Source organism: Pyrgilauda ruficollis, unplaced genomic scaffold (assembly GCF_017590135.1).
Source record: "Pyrgilauda ruficollis isolate IOZ18807 unplaced genomic scaffold, ASM1759013v1 scaffold10, whole genome shotgun sequence".
NCBI classification, from domain to species: domain Eukaryota; kingdom Metazoa; phylum Chordata; class Aves; order Passeriformes; family Passeridae; genus Pyrgilauda; species Pyrgilauda ruficollis.
This window is the reverse complement of record NW_024508101.1, coordinates 15022861-15048775: the sequence shown is the minus strand read 5'-3', so window position 1 is coordinate 15048775 and position 25915 is coordinate 15022861. Positions and strand designations below refer to the sequence as shown.

Genomic DNA, 25915 nt, shown 5'->3' with positions numbered 1-25915 from the left:
GATTGGCGCGGTCCGGTGCCGCCGCGGGCCGGCAGCGCGGCGAGCAGCCCCGGCTGAGTGAGTGCGGAGCCCCGAGGCGCGGCGTGCGGCGGGACCATGGCGGCGCTGGGCTCGGCGGCGCTGCGGAGGGGCGGCGGCGCGGCCCCCCGGCTCCTCGCCGTGGCTGTGTCCTGCCAGAGCTGCCGGCACAAAGCCACCGGGGACGGTGGACACGGGCAGCCCCGGGAGCAGCACCCGGCGGCCCCCGGCAGAGTCGGCGGCCAGCCCGTCCCGGCCGAGGGCGCGGACACCAAGACCTACCTGTGGGCCAGGTACCACGAGATGAAGAAGCTGGTCTACGGTAAGGAGCTGCCACGTCCTGCCGGGGCCGGCCTCTCCATTCTTTCTTCCCCCTCTCCTTTCTCCTCGTTGCATCTCGGTGCCTTTCCCCGCCCCGCAGCCCCGGGGATGTGCCCGCGCTGTGCAGATGCCGGGTTAGGAGCCTTTCTCCCGGCGGTGCCATCCACATCTTCAGTCGCCCGCGGCTCTCTGGGATGGTTTTATTTCATTGAAATCTGGTCTTGATCTTCCTCTCCCCATCCTGGGCTTCCTTCTGTGCAGCCTCCCCGCCTGGACTCAGCAGGGCATGAAGGGTAAATGGGACTTTTCATAACTAGCCATCGTCGGCATTGTCATGGCAAATGGTCTGAATGAAGGGCTTGTTGCCTTTTTCTCCAGTTTGCCGCACGGAATCGCGTTAGACCTGGACAAATAGATAGCGGTGCTGAGTGAAGGGGTGACGAGTCCAAGTCCCCCCTGGCACAAGGGTGAGCCTGGAGAACACTGATGCTGCAGCTCCTGGATGGGTCCTGGTCCCGAGCTCAGTTTGTGTTCCACGTGTCACACCTTTTGCTCATGAGTGCGTTTTTGCTTCTCTGACCAAGAAGTTACCTGGCTCTGTCGGGTACTTTGAAATCCTGCCAAGCAAGGAGAAAACTCAGACTGCTCGCCAAGTCTGTCTGTGTGTAAAACAGGATTGTGGTCTTTTTGCCAGCAGCAGACCTCCCCTGTATTAAACTCTCCTAAAAATAGCTTTAATGACATGAGGGCAGGGAACTTTTTCCTGTTGGTTTCTTGGTTCTTGGAATGTTGAAGGTAAGCACTGTAGAGAGCTAGGAAGTGAATTTGTGCCTGCTCTTACAGAACTCTCGGTTAGCTTTTGTTTACTTAAGGGCTTGGATAAGGACAGCAGTCAGCCCTAGGCATCTGGAAGAACTTTCTCCCTGTTCTGAGATCGACAAGGTCTGTCATTCCTTCCTCCCCATCTTCCAGTCCACTGGATTTGACATCAAATCTCGAGTTCTTCATGATGCACAAATGTAAAGGAATTGGGTGCTGATCCATTAGGTGCTCAGGCTGCTGCATTCCAGGGTGAGAGCTCCTTTCCCAGCGCTGTTGAAGGCAGTACAGGATGCTGACAGAGGACTGGGCTTTGGTAATACCCTTCAAGACTGAGTTGTGGTTTTAGCCCCACTGCTTGAAAGAAATTCCAGTTTGCAATGCTTGTATTGCTGTTTGGAGCTTGCTATTCTCAAAGGCATTATTTTCTTTTCCATAATGGGATTGAAACCATAAATGCAAATGTGTGTTAGTAGGCTGTGTCACGGTCTCTTGGCAGAATGCTTGGTTTGCTACGTGAGATTGTGAAGTTTGTGTTCACATAACTCTGTTGTGATGCAAGAGATGCAGTTTTTAATTGAGGTGGAGCAGTAATCACCAGGAGTAAATGCCAAATGAAGTCAGGTGATGTAGCCCAAGTGTTACAGAGCAGACTCTTCACAAACCTTCAGGTAGCCATCAGATATGTTGAATAAGGCCCTCGTTTGTTAAAAGAGTATCTCCCCAAACTAAAGTTTCAAGACTGTGCTGTTATTCAAATCTTGTCAGGAAGAGACAGAGTTGGTCCAAGTTGGTTTAAATTGTTCCTTTGGTGACTGAAGAGTTGTGCAGAATGTGGCATCAGTCTGTTCCTTTGTGCTTGGTTTCTGACTCTGCTGTGAAGGTGAATTCTGACTGATTTCTGACTCTGGTCTGTGCTTGGCGTCTCAGTATTGCCCAGCACTGAGTTCGGGCAGACTCCTGTGCCTCCTTCTCCTTCCGCCTCTGAAACGCCACCTTTGTGCAGTCCCTTGTCCTGTGTTGTCAGTGATTGCCTCTGCTTTGGAGAGGTCTCTGCCAGGAGAATTCATGGTGTGTTTTCAGACCAGCCCTTGCTCAGCACCAGATCCATGGAGCACGGTTGCATTTTTGCACCATAAATGCTGACTGAGTTGGGCAGGGCAGGATGTGCAGGACGAGTTTCTGTGCAGTGGAGCTCAGTGGTGGTGCAGGTTTGGGGCCAGAGGAGAGGCACAAGGAGTTCTCAACTCTGTATAAAGACATCTGTGCTCTGCCAGGCTGGAGTGGGATGGTACAAATGACAGCACAATGTAGCTACACAGAGAGTGTCTCTAAAACTTCCTCTCAGCGTTGACTCAAGAGAAACCATTCTCTTCATTATCCCTGCTTCCTATTGCAACACTGACTCTTATGACCAAATTTCATTACCTGTGAAAACTTGAGGCTAAAAATTTGAGACAGTGTGCGTGCTTTTTTTTTTCTTCTGCCAAAAGGAAAAGTACATTCACATTAGTCAGAGGGATGGAGTTGAGCAAGACTTGCTGTTTTCTGATCTGATAAATGTCAAGGAAGGCTGATAAGTTCTCTCAGTAAGCTTTGAAGTCTTGCACTCTAGGAAACATCAGGACAGCCAAGCCAGTGACTCTTTGGCTATAAGCAAGTGTTTGTTTGTTCCTAGGTGTCCCAAATCTGTAAACAGTGGCTACACTGACTCAGCTTTCTTAGGGAACTTTACAATATCTGCAAACAAACTTCTTGCCTCTGCATGACAAGTTTGAGCAGGGTTAAATATGAGAACAGCCAGAACTGGAAGAGTGACCAGTTATGTAAATTTCTCAATTTTGCTTTCTTGGATATGACCCATTTTTTCTTGTGAAGAACTCTTGTAGCATTTCTCTAGTGCCTTTTTATCTTTTAAAAATGTAATTTTGGAATGAAATTATATTTTTAATATTACTTTTAATTAATGTAATTTCATTGGTGAGAAATCCCAAAATATTTAGGCCTAATAGCATAAATCCAAGGTCTTTTAACATGGTTCCTCTGAAATTAAATGGTCTTTAGATAATATTTTTCCCTTCCTATCCTATTGGTAGAAGGATCTGCTTTGGCTGGTGGGAGTGCTTTGCAGGAAATGGCACAAAACAACACTTCAAAAGGATAAAGGGGTAATTAGAAGGAAGGAAAACTGGCAGCCTGTCTTTAGAAAGCAACTTAGTGTGAACAAGGGAAACTTTTTGATTCATGAAGAATGTGGAGGATGATGGCCATCTGCTTCTCTGTACCCTTCTTTTCCCTGCTTGTCTTATGAAGAAATTAGTGCAGATGTCTGCTGGGTTGAACTTCTGGGAGTACAAAGGGTGTGAGACATGCGGGTGAGTTGCCTTGTTTGTGTATTATTCCTCACTAACATGCTGGGTCTGAGGCTGAGAGAACGGGAGCGTTTCCTGCAGGATGCTGTTGGCACCCCGGGAGCTCGGAAAAGCAGGAGACGTGCTTGGCACCTCCTGCCCGCAGCGTTTTTCACATCAGAAGGGGCCAGATGGTGTCTCTAGTGTCTGCTCACAGCTAATTACCTGCTTTTGTTTCCATCTCTGCTCTCCTGTTGGGGATTGAGGGTTATTGCTTTCTAACAATGTGGGCTATTGCCTGGGAAGAGACACCTGTACCCTCATGGAGACGCTGATTTAAGCAGCTGTCCAGGTTCTCACAGTGGGAAAATGAAGGAGATGTTGTGTGTTTGCTTTGCATTTACACCCAGGTGTAAGAGATGCACGAGATCAAACACGCTTTCTTGTGGGCTGCCTTTGCTGCTGAATTTCATCGTGTGCCGTGGACATGCAGGCACTTCCCTAAAATCTGTCGGAGTTGCAAACAAACAGGAGCAAATTGTGCAAGCAGGCAGATTCCTGGGGCTGCATCCAGTGCAAGTGCAACTTTGTCCACACCATCCTCCCATGTGCTCACACTGCTTCTCCCTCAGATCAGACTTCCTGGGTGAAGTGCTGAGTAGGCAGTGACTAACTGATATTGTCTGCCTTTCTAGTTAGGACCCAGACAGTAAGAGTAGTGGGATTATTATTCTTTTTTAATAACCAAAACTAAAACAATAACAAATTTTGTTTTGTGTGGTTGTTTTCTTTAATTTATCATATCTGTCCAGCAATTTGTTATGGTGTCTTGGCAAAGAAGAAAAGCAAAAACTATCGTTCTTGAAAAATGGCATCTTCGTGAGCTTCTGGTGGGTGTCTGTTTGTTTTGATTTGACAATTGCCAGGAAATCTGAGACAAAGATCCCTGGCAGATTACGTGCAGAGCCTCAGCAGAGCAGCAGCGCCCAAGCCTGCAGCCCAGGATTTGATTAAGCACTAAGGATTGGTAACCACCCAGGAGGATATCTTTGAAAAACATGTAAACAAAACACCACAAAAAAGCAAAGCAAACCCCCAAACAAACACAATGAAACCAAGCTTCTTGAAGCCTGGCTCAGTTACCCTGAGGCATGTTTGGACTCTTGTATTGAAACTGATTTTTCGTGTGCTCCCAGGTTGTCTCTTTTCCCTGCTGTAGTTGAAACCTGCATGGAGACTGCATGAGTTTGAGGAGATGGAGACCTGCAGCTTTGTTGAGGAGGGTGCTGCAAAAGGACATTTACACTGAGACAAATGTGCATCATGAATCTCTAGACTGAACCACAGAGATTTCCTCCTTTCCAGAAGAGCAGTGACTTTGAAGTTACTGTAAATTCAAGATGTAGGATGATGGGGTGGACAGAGCAAGCTGCAAGTTGTGAGTGGTGTGGAATAGGAAACACAACAAGGAGATGTGTGGTGCTTGGGGAAGTGAACATAGGGAACACATTGTGTATGAGCCAGTGGGTGTAAATCATTTTGGCTGGTGTGTGCATCCTTTTTCAGCCCTTAGGAGGTAAGAGAGAATATGCTGTGTAAGTAAGTGACAAAATGTGGGTGGGGAAAAATGACCTGGGCAAGAGACTGTCAGGGGACAGCAGAGAGGCTCTGTACTTTTGAGGCTGGCAGGGAGAAGCATTGCTTCACTCACTGGGTCTAAATGTACTTCATAAGTTGTGCTGTGGCACAGTAACTGCTTATGCTTCTGATCACAGATATAACTTGTTTGGTGAAGCTCAGACTGCTGTCTCCTTGTTACAAAATCCTACTGCTCCCTTCGTTTTTCCTGATATTTTTGCAAAAGTTGTGGCTGGCATGTGTGGTTGAATCTAGAAGATTCTCTTTTCTTTTGTGAAAAGAGAGGTGGGGTTCAGCCAATGGTATTTTGTGATGCTCTCAGGCTATCAAAATGTGTTGTCCTGAACATATTAGCAAAAGGGGAATGTTGGAAGACCTTGACCTCTCTGTAGGGACACTGTAGCAGCAAGTTGGGTGCATTTGTCATAAAAGGAAAAAAGTGCTTTAATAGAAGAGGAAAGCCCTGCACATTTCCCCTGAGATATGATTAAGGTTGTGTCATCATTATCCTTGTGAGGGAGAAAAATAACACCCAGCAAATCCCAGTGTAAGCCTAGAAAAAGGTCTTTCCACAAGTTGACTGGGGGTGAGGACAGGAAGTGTAACTGTTTATATATGGTGCAAAGAGCATTTATGATGGAAGTATGAAAGTTGTGATCATCTGAATGTTATTTACATTTCCCACCTTTTAAAATCTCAGTGGAAAGTACTTGGATTGCATCCTCTCTCCTAAGCCTCTTCCAGGAACTTTGCCACCAGCAGAGCACTGACAGAGAGCTTTTGTTCCTGGTGTGTAGCCAGTAAGTCAGCCCTCCTGCCTTCATACACTGCTTTATTTTCTAGTGATTCCTTGCCACATGATCTGGTGAATTGTATTTGAAGGCCAAATGGAAGTCAGTTAGGAGAGAAGGATGGGTATGTTTTGTAAAAGTGATTTTTTTTTCCCCTCAGAAAGAAACATTTAGAAATATTTGAATCTATTTCTTTGGTTACCTCTCTGAATTAGAGCTCACAAAAGAACTTCAGCCTTTTGCCTAAATTCTGTTATAATTCCAGACAAAGTCTTTATTGGGAAGGGCTGGTATCTCTTTCTAATAATGTATTTTTTGTCCTAGACACAGATGGAACTTGGTTTTATAGCAAGGAAGCAGTAAAGAACCAGGACAGGGGTCCTTGTTAAATGCCAAAAGTTAAGGTAGGAAAAGAAAAAATCCTACCCACTGGTGCTGAGTAGGATCTGGAAAATGCCTGCTCTTCTTCTGTCATTCAAAGAGAAAATTACCCATCTTTGAGGAGGGAGGAAATATCTCCTTCCCCTCTGTCCCCCAGTGTGGTTGTGACCAGGCAACCTACTACAAAGAACTATTTTTATTGCCCTTTCTTGCACGGGACAGTTCTCATGGAGCGGGAAGCCTGTGGGAAGATCTGTTCCTGCCTCTCCCTTTGCAGTGGAGTGGGAGCTCTCCTTTCTGGACTGGCTCTGGGAAAGGATTTATATACAGGTAGTTTAGCTGCTTGGTCACTTAACCCCATTTTCTCAGTGGTCTGGGGAGCAAAGTGTTATTCCCAAGCACCTTGAACAGTAGCTCTGCTTTGCAGTGACAAACCACATGCAAGGACTGAGCTGTGTCCACAGCTGTTTATCAGAGGAAAGCAGATCACTTGTTGCTATCAGCATTGCATGCTCCAGGAGCATAACTTAGTGTGGGATACTTTTTTACATGTAGGTGTTTGTACTTTGGTTTTTCCTGCCAATTAATACAAAAATTTTAAAAGTCCTAATGGTACTTGCAGGAGTTCTCTGTGAAGTCTTGTTGCCTCTGTGAGAAACAAAAAATGCCAAAAGACAAACCTCAAAATTTCTGATTTGGAGTAATCTAGACTTTTCCAAGAGCCTGTTTGCTTGTGCAAGTTCTGAGTGAGGGGTGTGCGTTTTTCTGCTGATTTATCACAGCTGCCTTTCACATTGAAGCCTGCAGAAACTGCAGCTGCTCTGAGATAGAAATTTGACACTTCAAAACCTCGGGTCTGCTTTGCTTCATGTAGGCCAGAGAGCAGGGGACATTGTTTTGCAGCTTCCTGACACAAAAGGTCGGTCTGACTGTGCAGATGGTTAGAGAGCATTATGTCCAGGTGCAGCCAGAGGTTTCACCGTGTGTTTTTTCACGGGGACATTATTTGAGTGAGCAAATGGCAGCAGCCTTCCACAGCAGCTCTGTGCTCTTTGCTGCTGCTGTGTGGCATTTCCAGCTGCTGTCAGGTCCAGTACAAAACGTCTAAACTTCAGTGATGCTCTCAGTTTCTCTAACTTCTCCCCTTTCCCTTCTTTTAGATCTCCTTCCACCAGGAGTCTGCAATCTCCTCAACCCCGCTGCCATCTATGCTAACAATGAGATCAGCCTGGGAGATGTGGAGATCTATGGCTTTGACTACGATTACACGTTGGCACAGTATTCTAATTTACTACACTCCATGATTTTCAACACTGCCAGAGACATCCTAATAGAACAATTCAAGGTAATGAGGTGCTAAGAGTTTCCACTCAATTAAGCTTGCTGCTGTCTTTGCAATGCCGGAGACATGCTTGTGCAGGCATTGTGCACACATGTCAATTACTTGATTTATTGAGATAAACTTAATATTTCACAATCTTTGATTGCAGAATTAATTTCTTTTGAGATTATTAACATGATGTACATTCCTGGGGTTTTATAAAAGTAGAGTGGGAGCCTTAGTGTAAAAAAGCCATGGTCAGCTGTACTCAACTATGGAAATAATGCCTACAGGATTGCTGGTTGGAGGTGCACATGGTGGCTAAACATAAATCATGGGCCAACACTGAAGCTGTGCAGGACTTGGAATGTGCTGGTCGATGGGATGTTGCCCTAGAGCATGTCCCAGAACAGACACCCTGTTTGCAATGGGTGACTGCTTATGCATTTTTTCTCATCCTGCCTTTCTGTTTAGAGGGGCTCTGCAGTGCCAATCTTTGCCAAATATATGCAAAGATTACAAGTGTCCTCACTGCCTCACTGAATATATGCTTTTTCACTACTGTCCCTTACATGAGAAAAACTAGTTTTGGGTATCCTGATCCCTTTGTCTTACTCCATTCATCCACTTTCTTTGCTGAAGGGACAAAATTAGGCAGGACAAAACAAGCTCAACAGGTGAAAGGATTTTGTTGATTATCCAGTGCTTATGCTCTAATGATGTCACTGTTTGTCTTCCCAGTATCCAGAAGGGCTTGGGAAGTATGACTACATTCCAGGGTTTGCCATACGTGGACTTCACTATGATGTTCAAAAGGTAAGCTGTACAAAGTTCACTCTCCTGGGCTTTGTTTTCCACTGTTATGTTTTTAGTGGAAATACTTTATGTCATTGCTTGCAATAACATCTATCAGCAAATGACCAGTGAGTCTGTCTGGCTGGGATTTTCACTGCTTGGGTTCTTCCCCAAGGAAAGATGTCTACTGTGCCAGCCTGGCTTCCAGCAGAATGGGACATTCTAGCAAAGGTCTCTGGTAAACAGCCTTGCCAGTTTAAAAGTCAATTCATTCCATGGGCTAATTAATAGAAAACTGAGCTTGTTTATGTGATCATTTCTGTCTTTCAGGAAATTTAAACAACAAAACTCAATCCTGCATCTACAAGTACTTGCCAGGAGCGGAGGCATAATGTCTTACTCTAATAATAGAAATGACTTGTCAGGAGAATGCTTTAGGAAGCCTTCCCCACCCCCCACCCCGAATAATAGGACTGCCTGGAATACGATCCAAGCTACTTGAGATGCATACTTCTTAAGAACACAGGCAAGCAGAGTGCAGGCATTAGCTTTAACCCTTTTCAGTGCTTTGGCTGGACTCCCTGAAAGCCTGATGCCCGGTGATGTCATGCTGGCTGCTGCAGCCAGGCAGTCAGGTGGGAGCACAGCAGAGAAAGTTGCTTCACTGAAGTAGCTTTCTCATATGTTGGGTTTGAGTGAATTCAGAGAAGTAGGCAGTGCCTGCTGGAATGTTTGTGCTGTCCTCCAGCAGGAGGGGAAAAAGAGAATGAAGGAAAAAAACGTAGAGATTTTCTGTCTTTTGTCCTAACTGTGGAGACAGCATGGCAGCAGACCACTCACGCCTCTGGCCTTACAAAGCAAGAAGTAGATCTGTGGGAAACTGAAGGTTCTTTCTCTGTTTAAATCTTTGGCTGCTATATCTGAGAAACACAGGCAAGTGGCCTTGCCAAGCAAAGCACTCTTTGAGTGAGTAGAAAGCAGAGAACTCTTTTCTAAGGATCAGAGTTTGCAAAAAATACAGAAATCTGGGTTATGCCTGTCTAAGTACAACTTTCAGCATATTTGCCTGCACTCCTCACAGATTACTGGGAGGTCTGCCCACAGTGTAACAAGATGCACTGATAAGGTATCCTGATGGAAGAAGTTCAATGCCACGTTCCTGTTGCAAGCTGTGGAGTGATGTGGGTTTACTGTGAGGCTGCTTTCCATGCCCCAAGACTTGTGTTACATCTTCAGAATGATGGATGGAGAAGGATGGCCCATGATTAGGGGAGTCTGATAGTAAAAATGCAGAGAAAGCTCTGTTACCAGCCTGGTGTGCTCCTGGACATCTTTCCTTCAATGTCTACTGGGAAGGGGAGAGCTCTTGTGTGAGGAAAATTACTGGTGCCACTATGCTCTGAACTAAAACTTGCCCACTTAGTTCTGCTTAAGATAAAGGTGGGGAGAAATAGATCTGTGCACACAAAGCTCCTTTGGATTTGTGTTTTCTTGAAGGGAGATAAGAATAGACTGTCTCGAGTCACAGAAATATTGTTTTTCCACTGCATCCCTGTCTACAAACTGGGGTGTAACAGACTTTGGCTCATAGAAGGGTGGTCTTTTGCCGGAGAGGCCAATAAAACATCACAGTATGAGTAAGTGTGTGTAAAAGTAGCTGGAGAATAAGTGCTGTCTAAAGTGCGTAGAAGTGGGATGCTCATACTGAACTTTAATTTCTGACTGTCATTTGTGTGGAACTTTAAACTTGAATAAGGTTTCAGTGTAAATTTTAACAATAACCCAATTCTAACAGTAAATATCTATTTCTTGTCACAGAGTCTTCTCATGAAGATTGATGCTTTCCATTATGTCCAGCTGGGGACTGCATATAGGTCTGTCAGTTCTGAAAATCATTTTCTAAATGCTTATATATGCAAAAGTGGATTTCTGCATCTCAGTGTACGTTCTTGGCATATGTTGTTCTGCTTCTTTCCTGAGTAGAGCACAGTCTTGTCTGGCTCATCCTGTTTGCTCTTGCTTCAAATGCTTACCTGGCATATAATTGCAATGAGTTATTTTTTCTCAAGCATTTCAAGCCAGGTGTGGGTGGGAAGACCTGGAGCTTTTTGTAATGGTTAATAGCACATCTGGTCACGTACGCTGCGTGGTGTTTTAGCTGCAGCTACAGCATGGCTGGGTTAACACCTGAGAGCAAACACAGCCAATAGGAAAGGGCTCTTCTGTATGTGGTTCACACATGGGCCTCTCTTTTCCAGGCAGGAGTTTGTCCCATCAGTGCTCTGCTGTGCCTTGGGGAGTAATCTGGGTGTGCAAATTATATCTTAAAGCAGACATGCCAATAAAGTAATAATGCTTCAGAATCTGGGCTCACTTTAGTTCTCCAAAAAGAGCTGGGTATGCTCTGGAGTAAGTAGCTGAAACAGTGCAGAGCAAATTTTTCTCTTATGAATTGTGAGACTGGAGACTGAGAGAACTCTTTTCTCCAAAGAGGAGTGGGGTTGGTGTGTAAGAAGTAGTAATTTATAAATATCAATAGCAAATCTCCTGTAAATCCTATGTTGTATTTCCTGAGCATGGAAGCCAATGTGGTTTTTTTCCTTGATCTCTGCCCTTTTGCTGTTAAGCTTCAGTTACAGTAAACACTCTAAGAATATTAAGAAGGGAGTTTCATAACCAGAGAGAATTGGCTTCTTTGAGTGCCAGCTTGGGGGGGTGAGGGGACCAGGGGTTTTTACTGCTCCGTATTTTACTTCAGCTTCATTAAGAGATTTTTAGTGAAAATACATTTTAATTTTAATTTTCCCTAGTGTCCTTTTGTAACTTATCTTTTCTGGAGCATCCTTCTAAACTTTCCTTTGCTGTTCTGCACAACTGAGGCAACATTTAACTTCTTAGATGCTGTGTCATAACTGAGTAGAAAAGGAGAAAGGGAAAGTTGCTGACTGCTTGAGCAAAGAGTCATTAAAATTGTGCAAGAGGCAAAACCTGCAGCAGTCAGATAACCTGATGTTATGAACTACACAGGTCAGCCATACTCTTGGTTTTGGTGTTTTTGAGAAAAACGGCCTTCTCTGTTGAATGGTCTCAGTCAAGATCTTGTTCTGCTTAGGAAAACTGAATAAGAAAGAAACCCTGTTTTCAGGAAGCCCTTTTTCTACTCTTTTTCATTAAGGGTGATGTATCTCATGGAAGCAACATCTCCAAACCAAGTTAGTTTCCCAGTGCTGCCCAAGTCAGGTCCCGGGGCTGATTTGGTGGGGCAGTCCTGTGAGCAAATTGACAGCAGACAGAGAGAAGCCTCTGGCTGTACTCTGCTGGAATGTGGATAAAGCCCCTCAATTAACTTGTAGGAGCAAATGAGGTATCTGAAGAATGTCTTTGGAAAGATTTTATGTGAATCTTTAGAGCTGTTGGACTCTCTGCCTGTCTCTTTTGAGCAGGAGGAATTTTTGAGTTTTAGGAAAGGGCCTGTTTGCCCTGTCCTGTTTTTCTCTACTGTTTGTAGCACTGCACGGACTGGTGATTATTGACAAACTGCATTGTTTTGTGTCTAGAGGGCTCAAACCGGTGCCTGATGAAGAGGTGATCGAACTCTACGGTGGTACACAGCACATCCCCCTGTACCAGATGAGTGACTTCTATGGCAAGGTATTGTAAGCCCTTGGCTGCTGGGATGCAGCAGCTCTTCGAACAGCTTGGAAAACAGAGGGAATTGTATGCACATGGAAATGACTGCAGCCTCCCTTGGAAAGGCTGGTCCCCAGTGAGCTCCAGTGTGTTTTTGTTCTAGTGAGAATATGCCCCAGAGGTTATTTAGCAGTTTAGCATCTGAAAGACATCTGCAAAGCATTTTTAAATACCAGGGCTATTGGCCTAGAGCTGAATGGCTTTGAAGACTGATAGGGAGATGTTCCCTGTTGTTCCTTGGCCAAATCCCGGCAGCCTGCAGTGCTCGTGTTTGCAGTGAGCTGTTGGGAGGAGGTGTCTGAGGGTAGCAGCAGTACGGTGCTTGCCATGCCTTTCTCTCTCTGGTTTTGGGTAGGGTTTTTTCCCTTCATGTTAAGGATCTCCTTCCACACTCCTTCAGAACTGCTCAGGGGATATTATTATGGTTGTAGTCCATGAGTGTAGGGGTAGTAAAATACTGACATTCTGTCTGTAGGAGCTTAAAAATCCTCTGGTTGCCTGAACCTAGAGGAAGTTAGGAGAGTTTTTTCTTCCTTGAGTGTCTCTTGTGGCACAGTGGCCAAGCAGGACCTTTCACATCCCTTCTCCCAGAACTGCTTTGTTTCTTGCCTTAGTTCCGGTGCCTTAGGGGAAGCTGGAAGGAGAAGGGCACACTTCCTCTGGTAATACCCCTGTGAGTCTGCTCTGTGAAGTCTCCAGCAAGGTCACTGCTTGATTTTTCTGTTTCTCTCTTGGGAACAATTAATCTGAGTGGTTGCTTTCTGGATAAGTATATACTCTGTTTATAGCTCAATGATGTTTCCAGCTTTGAAATAGGACATTTTTGTTTAGAATTTGATCTGTCTGTAAACTGCCCTCAATTGGCCTCCTCCTGTGCAACTCTCCTCACTCCTGCCAAACTTGAGATGATTTTGTCTTTCTTTTTAAATAACTGTAAACATGAAACCTGCTTCGAGTTGTGGCCTTCTGTAGGACCAGGTGCTTATGCTGAGGTGCCTTTCTGTGCTTTGCATGTACCAGGTGCTTTCTTCTTTCCTGTAGTTCGTATTGAAAAATTTGGCCACAGAAGTAGAGATATCAGCTTAGTCTTCGTGTGAAGAGGTGAATCTCCTCTCCTAGTAATGTAATAGACTCCATGAACTAATAGGTGGATCCCAAAAAGAACAAAAGTATTTACAATTCATACCATTTGCATTTAGCAATGTCTGCTCAACCTGTGGGGCGTATTTTCCCACATTAGTGAGAAAGATGAAAGAAGGGTTAAGATGACGGCTGGTGTGAAAGGTGCAGTGAACTGGTGAGGAGTGAGCCTTCAGCAGGGGTCTTTGACTTGTTCTCCTCAGTCTGCCGTGCTGATGTTGCTGTATGAGCAAAAGAAAGTTGCTAACAGGCAACAAGAGAAGTGGGACTGATAGGGCTGAAGTGTGTAAATACTTAAGTATTTACTTAAATACTTAAATAAATCCCTTAAGTGTTTTCCTGGTTCTCTGTTAGCAGGAGTGTATGGACAGCTGCCAGCATCCCAACACCTGCAGTAGGTGGGCACAGATCTTTCCCAAGGTTCAACACTGCAGCTGGTGTGCCTTTACATGTGGTGGCCTGTAATGAAGGTGGAGATCTCAAGGGTGTTGTAAAAAAAGCACATATAACATTCTGAAAGCACAGTCCAATTTTTGTCACAGCTCCTGTCACTATGTCTGCCTAAGGAAGTCAAGGCCATTAAACAGAATTGGGAGAAGTGGGACTTGCCCTGTAAAAATTGACACAAGGCACAAAAATTAAATCAGAGTTTGACAAGGTAAATCTTTGCTCTTAACACTGAGCATTTACCTGTCTCCTCTGTATTTCAGGTATTGAGAGGTAGGACAGGTCGTTGCTCTGCTAAATCCCATACTAAGTCATTTCAGTAGGAACTGCCTGTCTTTGTCCCTCTTGCTTCTTTCCCAGAATCTCTGAACAGCAAAAAAAGATGAAGGCTGTTTACAGAAACTTTTGGTTTTGCTATGGGAGAAATATTCCCTTAGCAACCAGACATCAAAATGGACAGAGGTGTTGGAAGGAGTCAGTGAGTATCCTAAGCAGCACCACCGTGTGTGGTATGTGGCACTTCTGCTGTAGGTGAAATTGTCCTGTGCTGGGTGGATGGAAATTGTATAACCCTCAGCACACCAACATAGCTTTTATTGCAGCATTTTTTGGTAATACACCTCAAGCAAAATGCTGTTTTTTATTCCTTTGCCCTTTTGACCCCAATTTGCATTGCCCCAGGTGTTGCCTTTAGACAGGGCTGGTCTCCTGCCACCCTTACCCAGACTAAATGGGAGATGTTCTCTTGTTACACATCCTGGCATGACAGATCCACACATTTGTCATTAGGCAGCAGGGGCCCCATCAGCTTCCATCATCTGCAGCTTTCTTGGTTTTCTGGATGCTGCTTTCATGTCTGTCTTTCACACAGCTCTAATAAACACTTTCTGAAGTGGGCCAGCACTATCCTACAGTGTTGCAACTTTACAGCTATCGGTCCTGGATTGCTCAAAGCTCATGCACAGACATGATGGAAGTGGATTGCCAGGGCACTGCTGGTGACCAGGTTCATGGGGAGGTCTGTGTGCTTCCCAAATTACTTTCTGTATATGGGACCTTAGTAATTGTCCCCGTTCTGGTCTGGGACTTTATCAATGGAAAATGAAAAAAATGATCCCAGCTTCATCTTGCAAGGGAGACTCATTGCAGTCCTCTGCATAGGTAGTACCTACAGAATAAACAAAGTTTATTTTACTGGAAAGACTCTCTGGGGCCAAAGTTGGCTCTTGGCCTGCTGATAGGTTTGTGATTGATAGGCAATAACAATAGCAAATGTGTGTGAGAGCTGCAGCTCTGCCTAATGCAAGAGGAGTTATTCCTTGGTCAGGATGTAATTGTCCATTTCCAATTGACTGCTGGTGGGCTGGAGTTCTTTTTCCTCTGGGCTTTCTGTAGTGACAAACAGGCATTGACAAATGGCTTGTTGGAATGATTCTTACACTGCCTTGTGAAACCTCACTGGAATGTGGTTTGAGCAGCTTGGTGCCCTGTGTAGCCTGGTTAAGATGAGCAATGTGGCATCTTCTGAAAGGCCCTTGTCTGCTGCTGTAGCAGAGCATTGTCTGTTGGCACCTGTATTAATGCCAAGAGTCCAGGTGGGAAGCAGAGGTTGAAATAAAAATATCTGGGACCAACTCCCTGCTTCCTCTATCTTCACCATGTGGTATTAATGATGCTGGCTTTGTGTAAAGATTTATGTGAAGGAGACACCTCTCTCTCTCTCTTCAAGGCTGGTGTTTTGGTTGAGAAGAGAGGCTGCTTGCTGAGTGACTGGGATTTTCCCACACTAGTGTTTTTATTAGCCTGGAATATATTTCAGATTATGCTGGGTGACATGAGTTTGTTTGTTTGCTTTACTTTTTATTTCTAGTATTTCTGGTCTAATGCCTGCCTTTCATTTTTTGCTTTCCAGGGTCCATCACTTAAGCAGTTTATGGATATTTTTTCTCTTCCTGAGATGACACTGCTCTCTTCAGTCATTGATTACTTCATCACTCATGGCATTGAGTTTGACCAGGTGCATCTCTACAAAGACATATCTGTAAGTGAAATGTCAACTGCCCCACAACTCAGCTCACAGCTCCGATGTGGTGTCTGCAGCACCCAAACCCAAGGGGTTTGCAGTGACCTGCCTGATATGACAGCTCTGTTGTCCCTTTAGATCAAAGCATTACCAGGGAATATTCAAAGCTGTGTTTTCAGAACATGTTTGGGTTCTGTCTGTACTACAGAGCTGGTGTTTCTGGTGTATCTCGTGTAGGAGTGCCGAAGCTGCTTAGGCTGAAGGTCCTTCCATGGGAAATATATCACAAAGCTTGTGTAAATGTTTTCTGGTTCTGCAGACTTTTAAATTGTTTTCCTTAATATCTCATTTGTCAAAGACAAAAGCTGTGTACCAAACAGTTTACTTTATACAGTGATTGTTGTAAAACACCTGTCCTGGCTTGTTCTGAGAATCCTGTACCCCTTGCAGCTGCAGAATAGTCTGATCCTTTGGGTGACTGTAGTCTGACCCAGTGGTGACTGTAGCTTTCATGTGTCATTTACTCCAAGGTGTTAAGTGGCACTTGAAAGGGCCGTGTGGGATTATCAGCATTGTTGGGGCTGTTTGACTTCTCAGTTAATGCTGTAGACAAGATGTAAGTGCTTGAGATCGCTGCTCTGGGTGACTTATGCTGACAGACAATGCATTTTCCTTATTGCACTCCTTTTTCCATGGAGAAGGGTTTTCACTGGTACCTTGTGGTTCACCCACTGGCTGTTCAGTTCTGGGAGGGAAATGGGGCTCCAAGGGGAAATGGGGCTCCATGTCTGTGCTGCTGCCTTGTGATAAGGATCCACCTGTCAGCTGTGTGTCCTGACCTTCTGTTGGTGCTTGATAGGAACGTGCCAGCCCATTTCCCACAAGACCTTAACATGTTTCAGGGGTTTGGGTGTTGGTTTTTCTCTTGGGTGGGGAAAATATGAAGAGGGGATACAGCTGACTCCTGAGGCCTTTTCTGAAGAGTATTTTCTGAACCTCCTTTTGAGATCAAATGGATGTGTTTCTAATTGAAATCTTGAGAGCAGGGGGATGGTTGCCACAGCTGATACATGTCTAATGCAGGGCAACTGGTATGGCCCAGCCCTCAGACTCCTGAGTGCTAATCCTGGCTTTGTCCTTTAGGTGGAGAATGTGGTAATCCCTGAGGAACAACTAAAGTAGGCAAAGAAGAGAGCTATGGCAGAAAATCTGTGGCAGTGCCTGTAATCTATATTGAAACTAGGGACCATCATGTGCTCTCACCAGAAGAGTTCTTGCTTTTTTCCTGTACAGTGAGGCTAAACAAACATTTTTGCAAAACTTATCCATTTGCAGTAACCAAGTTCAAGTGCAAAGAAATGCTTTGTGAACAGGAGCACAGAGATCCTTCTGTGCCTGCAGAGGACTTGCATAGCCCAGCTGTTAGGACAGCACTGGCTTAGCCTGACACCCTGCTGTAGCTCTGGGTGGTACTGCTGATGCAGCCTGTGTGTTTGGGAGCAGGCTAAGTGCTACAGGCACTGCACTGAGTCAAAAGGGCAGACCCTGGCGTATGGTAAAGGCTGAAGCTGACATGTAATTAAAGTAGTCCTGTCACACCAGTTTGGTCACTTCATATTTGAGAGTAAGAATGTACAGTTTACCCTGCTTCCCCTTGGAGGCATTTTTTTTCAGCCCCGTTTGATGCCTAACAAGTCTCCAAGATTTTACCTGCAGAAACATTATAGTTTTCCTTTTTCTTTTCTTCTTCTTTTGTTTTTTGGAGGGCAGGAGTTTAGGGAAAGAGCACACTGAAATTTTTCTTTTCTGTAAAGGTAGTTTTGACACAAGTCCAAAGTTCTGCTTGCTTTTAGTGACAGTGCTAGTTAGGAGAAAGCTGTTTTCTTGTCAGAGCCCCTGCCCTCTTTTCAGATTCCTTCCAATAAGGCAATGAGATGTGACCTCTGCCTTATTGCCCTTCAAATCCACATGGTGAAAAGAAGCTCTTAAAACTCCATTTTGAAGTGGTTATGCCTCCACTTTCATCATTCCCTTTTAAGTTGTAAATTGTGGTTCCCTCCAGCTCTGAAGGAAATTTTTTTGGGGTCATGAGGAGGTTTCCCCAGCACTGCCATGAGACCAGTGGACTGTGTGGCAAGTGTTACTGTAGTGATGTCAGTGGTGAGTGTGGGACTCAGTCTGAAAGGGCAGCTCCTGAAGGGGCACACACAGTGTAAGAGGAATTTAAGGGTCCTGGGGAAAGGCAGCAATTGTTTACCTGTGTGAATTGTCAGGGATGAAAATGGTGCTGTTCAAACAAGCATTTGCGTGTGAAAACACTGCAAACTGTGTTGTTGCTCTGGAAATGGTTTTGTGGCTCTGGCATATCTTGCTGGATGGAGACTTGTGCAGAATCTCAGTTGGGTGTGTCTAAAAATGTGCTATATCTTGGCTTCTGGCCTGGAAAATAGAGGATATTTGGATGCCCGACATCTGTTTTAACTTGCTTCCCTCCCAGCTGTGTTTTGTGCCACCCTGCTAGTGGGAGCTTCTGCTCTGCCTGTGTACACTGATCACCCAGGGCTAGGAGCTGTGGCCCTCCTTAGCTTGTGGGGAGCACCTGGGATCACAGGTGCTCTCCTCTGCTGCTGTTCACCCTGGCCACATTCCTGTCCTTTGGGTCACAGCTGGCAGAGCTTCCATAGGCACCGGGGGAAGAAAAGCCACCTGGTGTCTGAGACAGCACAGTGTTGGGACGGTAAATGGTTTTGGAGTGGCACAGTCTTTATTGCCTTGAAACCAGTGGGGTAGCATGTGCTCATTTCCAAGAGCAGGAAGGAACTTGTGCTTCCACAGATAAGTTTTGAGGTTTTCCCTCTTACACTGCATCAGCTGAGCCAGCCACCCTGTTCTTCTTTAGGCATCTTGGTGAGCCTTGCTGAGCAGGCTCTGCTGCTTTGCAGTGATGGAGCTTTTGTTCATTCACCAAGGAGGGGATGTACCTTTACTGCCTTGGTCCTCAGTGGTGGCAGTAGGTTTGCATGCTGGGAGACAGGAATGCTATGTTGTAAAACTGAAACATTTTCCCTTCTGCTCTTTTCTTTAGGATGCAATTAGAGATGTTCATGTGAAAGGAGTGATGTACAAATGGATTGAAAAAGATATGGGTGAGTTAAATAGAGCTCTGGTGCCAAATTCACTTGTCACTTCCTCAGTCTTTCTCTTTAGGTAGAATTGATGGGGATGAGGAAGGCCACTTTGTCACCATGGTGGTTCATTGCCTGCCTGCCTGAGGTGGATCTAACTCTGACCTTTTGCATCTTTAGTGGTACAGGGGCTAGGTTTGGTTTGGTTTATAGAAATGTGGTCATGACTTATGCCAAAGTATTCTGATTGATGCTGTGTGTTTCATTCTGATACAGAACAGTATATTCTGCATGGGGATGAAATCTATGCCGTGCTAAACCGCCTGGTGAACCACAAGAAGAAGCTGTTCCTCATCACAAACAGTCCCTTTAGCTTTGTGTGAGTACCGTTACTGCTCATCAGTGGGTCACCATGGCACAGCAAGAGCTGTGCAGGGCTGTGCAGCTCCCTCCTCTGAGCACCTGGAATTTGTATGGGACAGGATTTTGTGGTGGTAGTCATGGAGCTCTCTGGGAACTGTTTGTGGTGAATGTTGCACCCACAGCATTGATCTCACTTTTTGGAGAAGTTACAAGGCTGTGGCTGGCCACAACATTAGAGAGCTGACACTTTCTGTTGCCTTTAGCAGTGTTTACTGTATCACAGACTTCCCTGGGCTTCCAGTCGTGCAGAAGAAAGTGTGTGACAGCTTGAAACAAAGCACAGCATCAATACTTCATGCAATGAGAGCCTTAGAGGGTTCGCAAATCTATTTTCTTCTCAGTTACTGAAATAAGAGTGAATTTAGAGCATACTGTTGTAAAGATGCAGTGTTGGGTGAAAAAAGAGTACTGGATCTGTTAATTTTTCTGCTCCTTTGCCCTTAGGGACAAAGGAATGAAACACATGGTTGGCAAGAACTGGCGGGACTTATTCGACATGGTCATTGTGCAAGCGGACAAGCCCAACTTCTTCACTGACCGGCGGAAGTACGTGTGCAGGGCAGCCCTGCCTGGGGCTTGGGCCCCCTCCCTGCAGGGAACTGCTCCTCTGGCCTGCCAGAAAGCAGTGGTTTGCTAAGCATAGTCTGGCTCCAGGAGGTATTCAGCCTCTCACATGGTCTCCAAGGAGGCAAGAATTGACCACTCTGGAAATAAGTGGATAGAATGTCTAAAGCCAAGCAAAAAACGTGTTTCTAAAATTGGCATGAGAGATGGCCATTTCTTGTCCTGAGAGTGTGACAAAATCTTTCCTTTTCCTCTTCCACACAGCAAGTATCTGTGTGGTTTGTTTTTTGAGGTTTTTTGGGATCTTGTTTGTATTGGATACATGTTTGGGAACTGGCAGTTCTGGAAGCCTTTGTATGTGGCAGCTGAGTTTTTTGGGAGCTGCCAATAGACAGGCTGCTGTCCTTACTTTGCTCTTTTGGCTTCTTTGCTTTGGGTACTTGTGTCTGCTTAGTTAGGGGATTGGTCTAATTCTTTCGTATGTATTTTCCTTCCCCACTACCCAGACCGTTGGCATATGATGAACTAAACCTATGGAATGGCATTATAAGCTGTGCTGGCCTGGTAAAGGTTTTATTCACAGGCTGCAGGTGTTACAACCACAGCTTGGAGCTATGATGATCTGGCCCTCTTGGAAATAAAACCTACAGCTGCCTGGTGCCTTAGATCCACTCATGGAGTGGAGAATGTCATGGCAAGCCCTCAGGAAAACCAGGAGACAGCTAAGTTCACCTGGTGAACTCAGCATGGGGACTGCTTTCCATTCTCTCTGCAGACTTGTTTTACCCTATTAGGACATTCCATGGTCTCTGCTGGGCTGGGGCATAGCCAGTTGGAAGAGCACACAAAGTGTTACATGGCAAAGCCTTCTTGGCCTTGGCATTTCAGAAGGAGTTATTATGGTTATTTTCTTCCTCTCTGTATGTGAAAGCAAGAAGAATTGTTAGGGACATGAAATGGTTATAGTCAATGGAAGCATTTTGGAAAGGTATTTCCCTTTCATACTTTCTCTTCCCCTGAGAAAATAGTGCAGAAGGCCCAGAAGGTCACTTAGAACTCATATAGAGCTTTTATTTTAAGTTGTCACATAGGTAAACAAGTTTGTGATTCAAATGTTCTGGTTGCTGGGTAACAATCACCAAAAATCAAAAGAAGTTGACATCTCCCCTTGTTTTTTCCCAGACCTTTTCGAAAACTGGATGATAAAGGCTCACTACAGTGGGACAAAATAAACCAGCTGGAGAAGGGAAAGATCTACAAAGAGGTAACATGAATGGGGGCAAGTAGGACCCTGAAATGGTGGGGACTTATAACACACCTGCAGTTTTGGAAATCACTGGAAAATCAGGACAATCTCCTTGGTCAGGGTGAGGGGAAATGAAGGGTTCTGCTGTAGGACACTTGTTCATGGTTGGTGTTTGAAAGGTAAAACACAGAAGTCCTTGAAAAGAGTATCTGTGTAGGTAGAGGGTGTTTGTAAGAAGACACGCTCTGGGCTGTGCTGGCTGTGGGCAGTGGGAGGTGCCCTCTGTCCCCAGGAGCTCTCACTGGCCTGGTAGGACATTGTCCCCCAGAATGCTTTCAGCATGGGCTTGGCACTAGGGATGGAAGGACAGAGACAAGTGGGAAAAGGCAGAGCAGGGCCAGGTAACTTAAGGTGTGGGGTACTTGCTTTTCTGCCCAAGGGAACCTGTGCTGAGCTACCTCTGCCAGGCTGGGTTGTCCCTGCTGCTGCCCTGTTTGCGTGAGATGGGGTGGTAGGGAAACATCTCCTGGATGTGTGGGAGGGGCCAGTGAACGTCCCCTGCCCCCGCGTACAATGAAACCTCCACCCTGGAAGCTCTGCTCTGACATTATCCAGCATGGCCAATTGTGCACTTTTCCCTCAGCTCTTCTGATTGTCCTGGTCCTGAAACTCTTGTCCTGGAGGGGCTTCCAAGTATAGTAGTTGAGGCTAAAAAGGCACAACTCTCTGAAACCTGTTGTGCATGCAAAGATGATCCACTCCTCACTCCAAATTGTTCTCCATGAGGTTGGAAAAGGTGGACTTGTGTAGAATAAAGAAATAAGGAATAAAGAAACAAAGGTGATCCAATAGGGTAGAAAGCATCAAAGAGAGTCCAAAGCCTGGCTCCTGACTCTCCCCTTCTGGAAGGACCAGCATGTCCAAAGATGAGCAGCAGCTTTGGTGAACTTGCTGCCCTGGGTGTTGTCCTTGCAGCTGGTCTGTCCCCTGAGACAAGTTGCCTCTGGCTTTAAGACGGTTTGTTCTTGCTGATTTGAGCTGTCCAATCCCACGGGAAGCAACTGTTAGTGAGATTTCAGTCAATTAGCGGGACCTGACCCGTTGTAGCAAAGTAGGTCATGTCCTTGAGTAGTGCTGTTGGGAAACCTCTGTCTGGTGGGTCTGCCAAAGTGCTGGGCTGGTGTCCCATCCTCTGCCAAGAGCTTGGAGCTGGGAACATGCAAGTAGAGCTCATTCCCAGTGGGTTAGCAGCTCCCTCAGGAGGAAGGGCACACCTCACCCATGGAGTTCATTGCTACATTAAATCCTGCTCTTGACCCACCTATGTCTTGTGGCCACAAGTTGCTCACCCAAGTGAATGTTGCACTGAGAAAGGGAAAATATGGGGGAGGAAGGTGGGCTGAGTAGGATTTTGGGCTCCTCTCCAGTTCTTCCCCTCTATCATGTTTATCTGACTGCATGTTGCCTAGCTGTGGTTCTTAGGGTGTGACAGTGTGTATCCTGGTTGCAGCCCACTCTGTCTCCAGGATTTTTGGTTCCTTGGAGTGTCACAATGTGCCACTTCTTTCTGGCAGGTGTTACTGGCCATGGACCTTGCTGTGCAGGGGATGTTGCCAGAGGCCTCTGATCTGTTCCTGTCCCCTGAAGCAGGGTTGGATGGTAGTTTTTTCCTGTGGGTATCCCATGAGTGGGACCTCAGGGATTGGTGTTTTGCCCTAGGGACTGGGAAGTTGAAGTGATGCCCTCTAGTCCCTCTGTTCCAACAGATGTGGTGTTTTCTGTATGTGCCAAGTTTGTACTCCCTTCCCTCTCCAGATCTGTGATCTTGGGGGAAAGGACAGGACCTGGAGATCTCAGAACAGGTCTGTGGCTCCATGGAGCTCCAAGAATAAGTTTCCTGGCTGTCAGGTCCATTGCTGTTTGAGGTGACTGGAGCACAGCAAGAGGACTCTGCTCCTTCCAAGGCTGTGCTCCATTTCCTTCTCTGCCAATGGCTTCCTGAGCAGGCCTCATGAGAGCAGCAGCGATGTTGTGTCCAAGAAGTGCAGAGGCTGCCTGGTCCTGTTTCTGTGCTGTTAAGGGAAGTCTGCTCAGCTCCAGGGATGCTGCAGGAACAGAAGACCCAGAACCCTGGTCCTGGGCAGCCTTAGCTGTGCATTCAGCAAGATGCCAGTGGCTGCTGGGGGTCTGCCTTGTGTTTGGGGGCTTTCTGGCCAGGCTGGTGCTGGTGGTTGGGGGTGCTGGCTTCCTCCTGCCACTGGAGACTGGCCAGAGGGATTGCTGCTCAGTGGCTCATGGGTTCACACTGACTGCTTGTGCTGGTCTGCTGGCATTGATGGGGCCATTTCTTTTCCTAGTGGGTTTTGTTTTCATGACTCACGTGGAAAACTTGTGTGGAGATGGAAGGGTAGTCCCTGAAGTGCCTTCTGTGCATGTGTGGATGTTTGGAAAGCCTTGAAAGTTGCTTGGTGCTGTGCTTTAGCTGGTGCTTTGGGGTTTGGTTTGTTTTACTCAGCTGTGAATCTGTGCGGGCTGCCTGGCTCTTTGGCTTGGTTAAACAATTCCTGTGGACATGTGGGTGTTGTTAATCTTTGGGGTTGGGATGGTGGTCAGGGGTGTAGAACAGCTCCTGACTCCAGAAGCCTTGCCTGGCAGTGCTCACCTTCCCTCTGGTGCACTCTGTGAGGTGAAATCATTATCACCTGAGACCAACAACTTCTAAACACAGAACCTCTGGGGTTCTTTCTGCCCATCCTCAGGCTTTTCTAATTTAGGAGTCTCCTGACCTCTAAACTGCCTCCTTTTGTTGCCTTTTTAGACCATTTTGTCTTCTTGACTTGCTGTGCCTTAGACCACAGAACTTCCCCTGAATTCCCTGTTTGCAAAAACTCATTGGAAGAGTTTTTGCCTTTTTCTCTAGCTTTAAAAAAGCTGAGGGATGTATAGGGGATTGTCACAAGGGAAGAAAGTGAAGTGAGGTGGGGAAGGACAGAAAGCTCTGGGTGTAGATGGTGGGGCACTCCCATGAGAGTGCTCACACCTGCATGTGGTAAGGTGGCCTGTACCCACATTTCACTCTGTGCTCCTGTCACTTGCAGGGCAACCTCTTTGATTTTCTGAGGCTGACAGGCTGGCGTGGATCCAAAGTGCTCTACTTTGGTGACCATCTGTACAGTGACCTTGCGGTGAGTGAACTGCCTCTGCTCTCCAGTGAGGTGGGAGCAGTCCCACACGGCTGCTGGGGCTGGAGATAAGGCAGGGCCTGCTCCGAGTGCTCAGGGCTGTGCTGGGCGCCCCCTCGCCCCCAACACAGGCTTCAGTTGTGTCCCCACTGCTGTCTGACAGAAACAAGCACTGGAGAAAAGGCTCCTGAAGTACTTTCTGTGGGTAAAGTGTGAATTTGAGAGCAGTTTGTATTGATCCCACCTTTTTAGGTGCTTCATGCAACTGATCCTAGTGACCAGGAGATGGTTGTTGCTGGCACAGGCCATCGATGGCTGTCCCCTGAGAATGTGAAATGGGAACAAACCCACTCTTCTAGGAACCAGGGTTGTGTTTGGCTTTCAGTCTTTATGTTGAATTCTTGGTTGTTTTTTCACCCTGACCTCCAGGACCTCATGCTGCGTCATGGCTGGAGGACTGGAGCCATCGTTCCTGAACTGGAGACAGAGATCCGGATCATAAACACGGAGCAGTACATGCACTCCCTGACCTGGCAGCAGGCTTTGACAGGGCTGCTGGAGAGAATGCAGGTAAACAGCTCCTGGCTGAGCAGGACAGGTTATATGCTGCCTTCTGGGTCTGAATTTAGCATGGGGATGGGGGGATGTACCATCTTGCCTGGTTCTCAAAAATATCTCATCCCCCTCCTGGTGCAGTGGGCTCTGGGTTTGTGAGCTACAGAGGAAATTGCAGGGAGCTGAGGTATGGCCTGCAGGACTGACAGATGTGATGCTTTCTACTGCTGTCTTTGCAGATGTATCAGGATGCAGAGTCAAAGCAAGTATTGCTGGAGTGGATGAAGGAACGACAGGAGATCAGGTGAGCGCTTTCCCCCCTCACTTGTGAGGGCTCTTAGGGGCTTCCAGGCCTTGTTTTGTAACCTGCTTTGGGGACAATGCTGCTGCAGCTGCTGGTCTCTGGTGTCACTTGCCTCTGGGTGGGGGCCATGCAGCAGTGCAGTCCTGCAGCCTGGGAGGTTGGACTGGTTTGCAGACAGGGTGGGAAAGGAGAGTGCTGGGAGGGCCTGATGGGCTGTCTGCTACTGCAGCTCCCACAGCTTCTGACACTGCCCATAACAGGTGGAGAAAGAGTACACTGAATATTCATCAGTCTCACTGCACAGGGACTGGTCTGCACCACAGCCTCGGGAGGGCATACCTGATGCCCAGGGAGTGGAGTGACCCCGGGCTAAGGGAGTGGGAAGAATCTGTGACCACAGTTTTAGCTACAGAACACCATTTCTTTCTTCTCAGGTCTCTGACGAAGAACCTGTTCAACCCCCAGTTTGGAAGCATCTTCCGCACCTTCCACAACCCCACATACTTCTCCCGCCGGCTGGTGCGGTTCTCTGATATCTACATGGCTTCCATCAGCTGCCTGCTCAACTACGACGTGAATTTCACCTTCTACCCGCGGCGCACCCCTCTGCAGCACGAGGCTCCGCTCTGGATGGATCAGCTCTGCACGGGCTGCATGAAAACCCCCTTCCTGGAGGAGATGGTGCACATCCGGTGAAGGGCAGGTACTGCAGGCAGCAGCAGCACGGCCGGGGCTGGGCCGGCAGCACCTCTGTCTACCACTAAAGGGCGTTTGACACTTG

General features: G+C 46.5%; 1 protein-coding gene across 1 annotated transcript; it reads left to right on the top strand.

Moving 5' to 3' along the window:
- The first annotated feature begins 18 nt into the window (after positions 1 to 18).
- Positions 19 to 25915, top strand: NT5DC2 (5'-nucleotidase domain containing 2). Its single transcript, XM_041464990.1, has 14 exons — positions 19 to 340; positions 7480 to 7664; positions 8382 to 8456; positions 10254 to 10309; positions 11993 to 12086; positions 15625 to 15753; positions 18821 to 18881; positions 19137 to 19239; positions 19728 to 19829; positions 21030 to 21111; positions 24192 to 24278; positions 24705 to 24845; positions 25070 to 25134; positions 25569 to 25915. The coding sequence occupies exons 1-14, from the start codon at positions 97 to 99 to the stop codon at positions 25828 to 25830; spliced, it is 1686 nt and encodes a 561-aa protein (XP_041320924.1). The 5' UTR covers positions 19 to 96; the 3' UTR covers positions 25831 to 25915.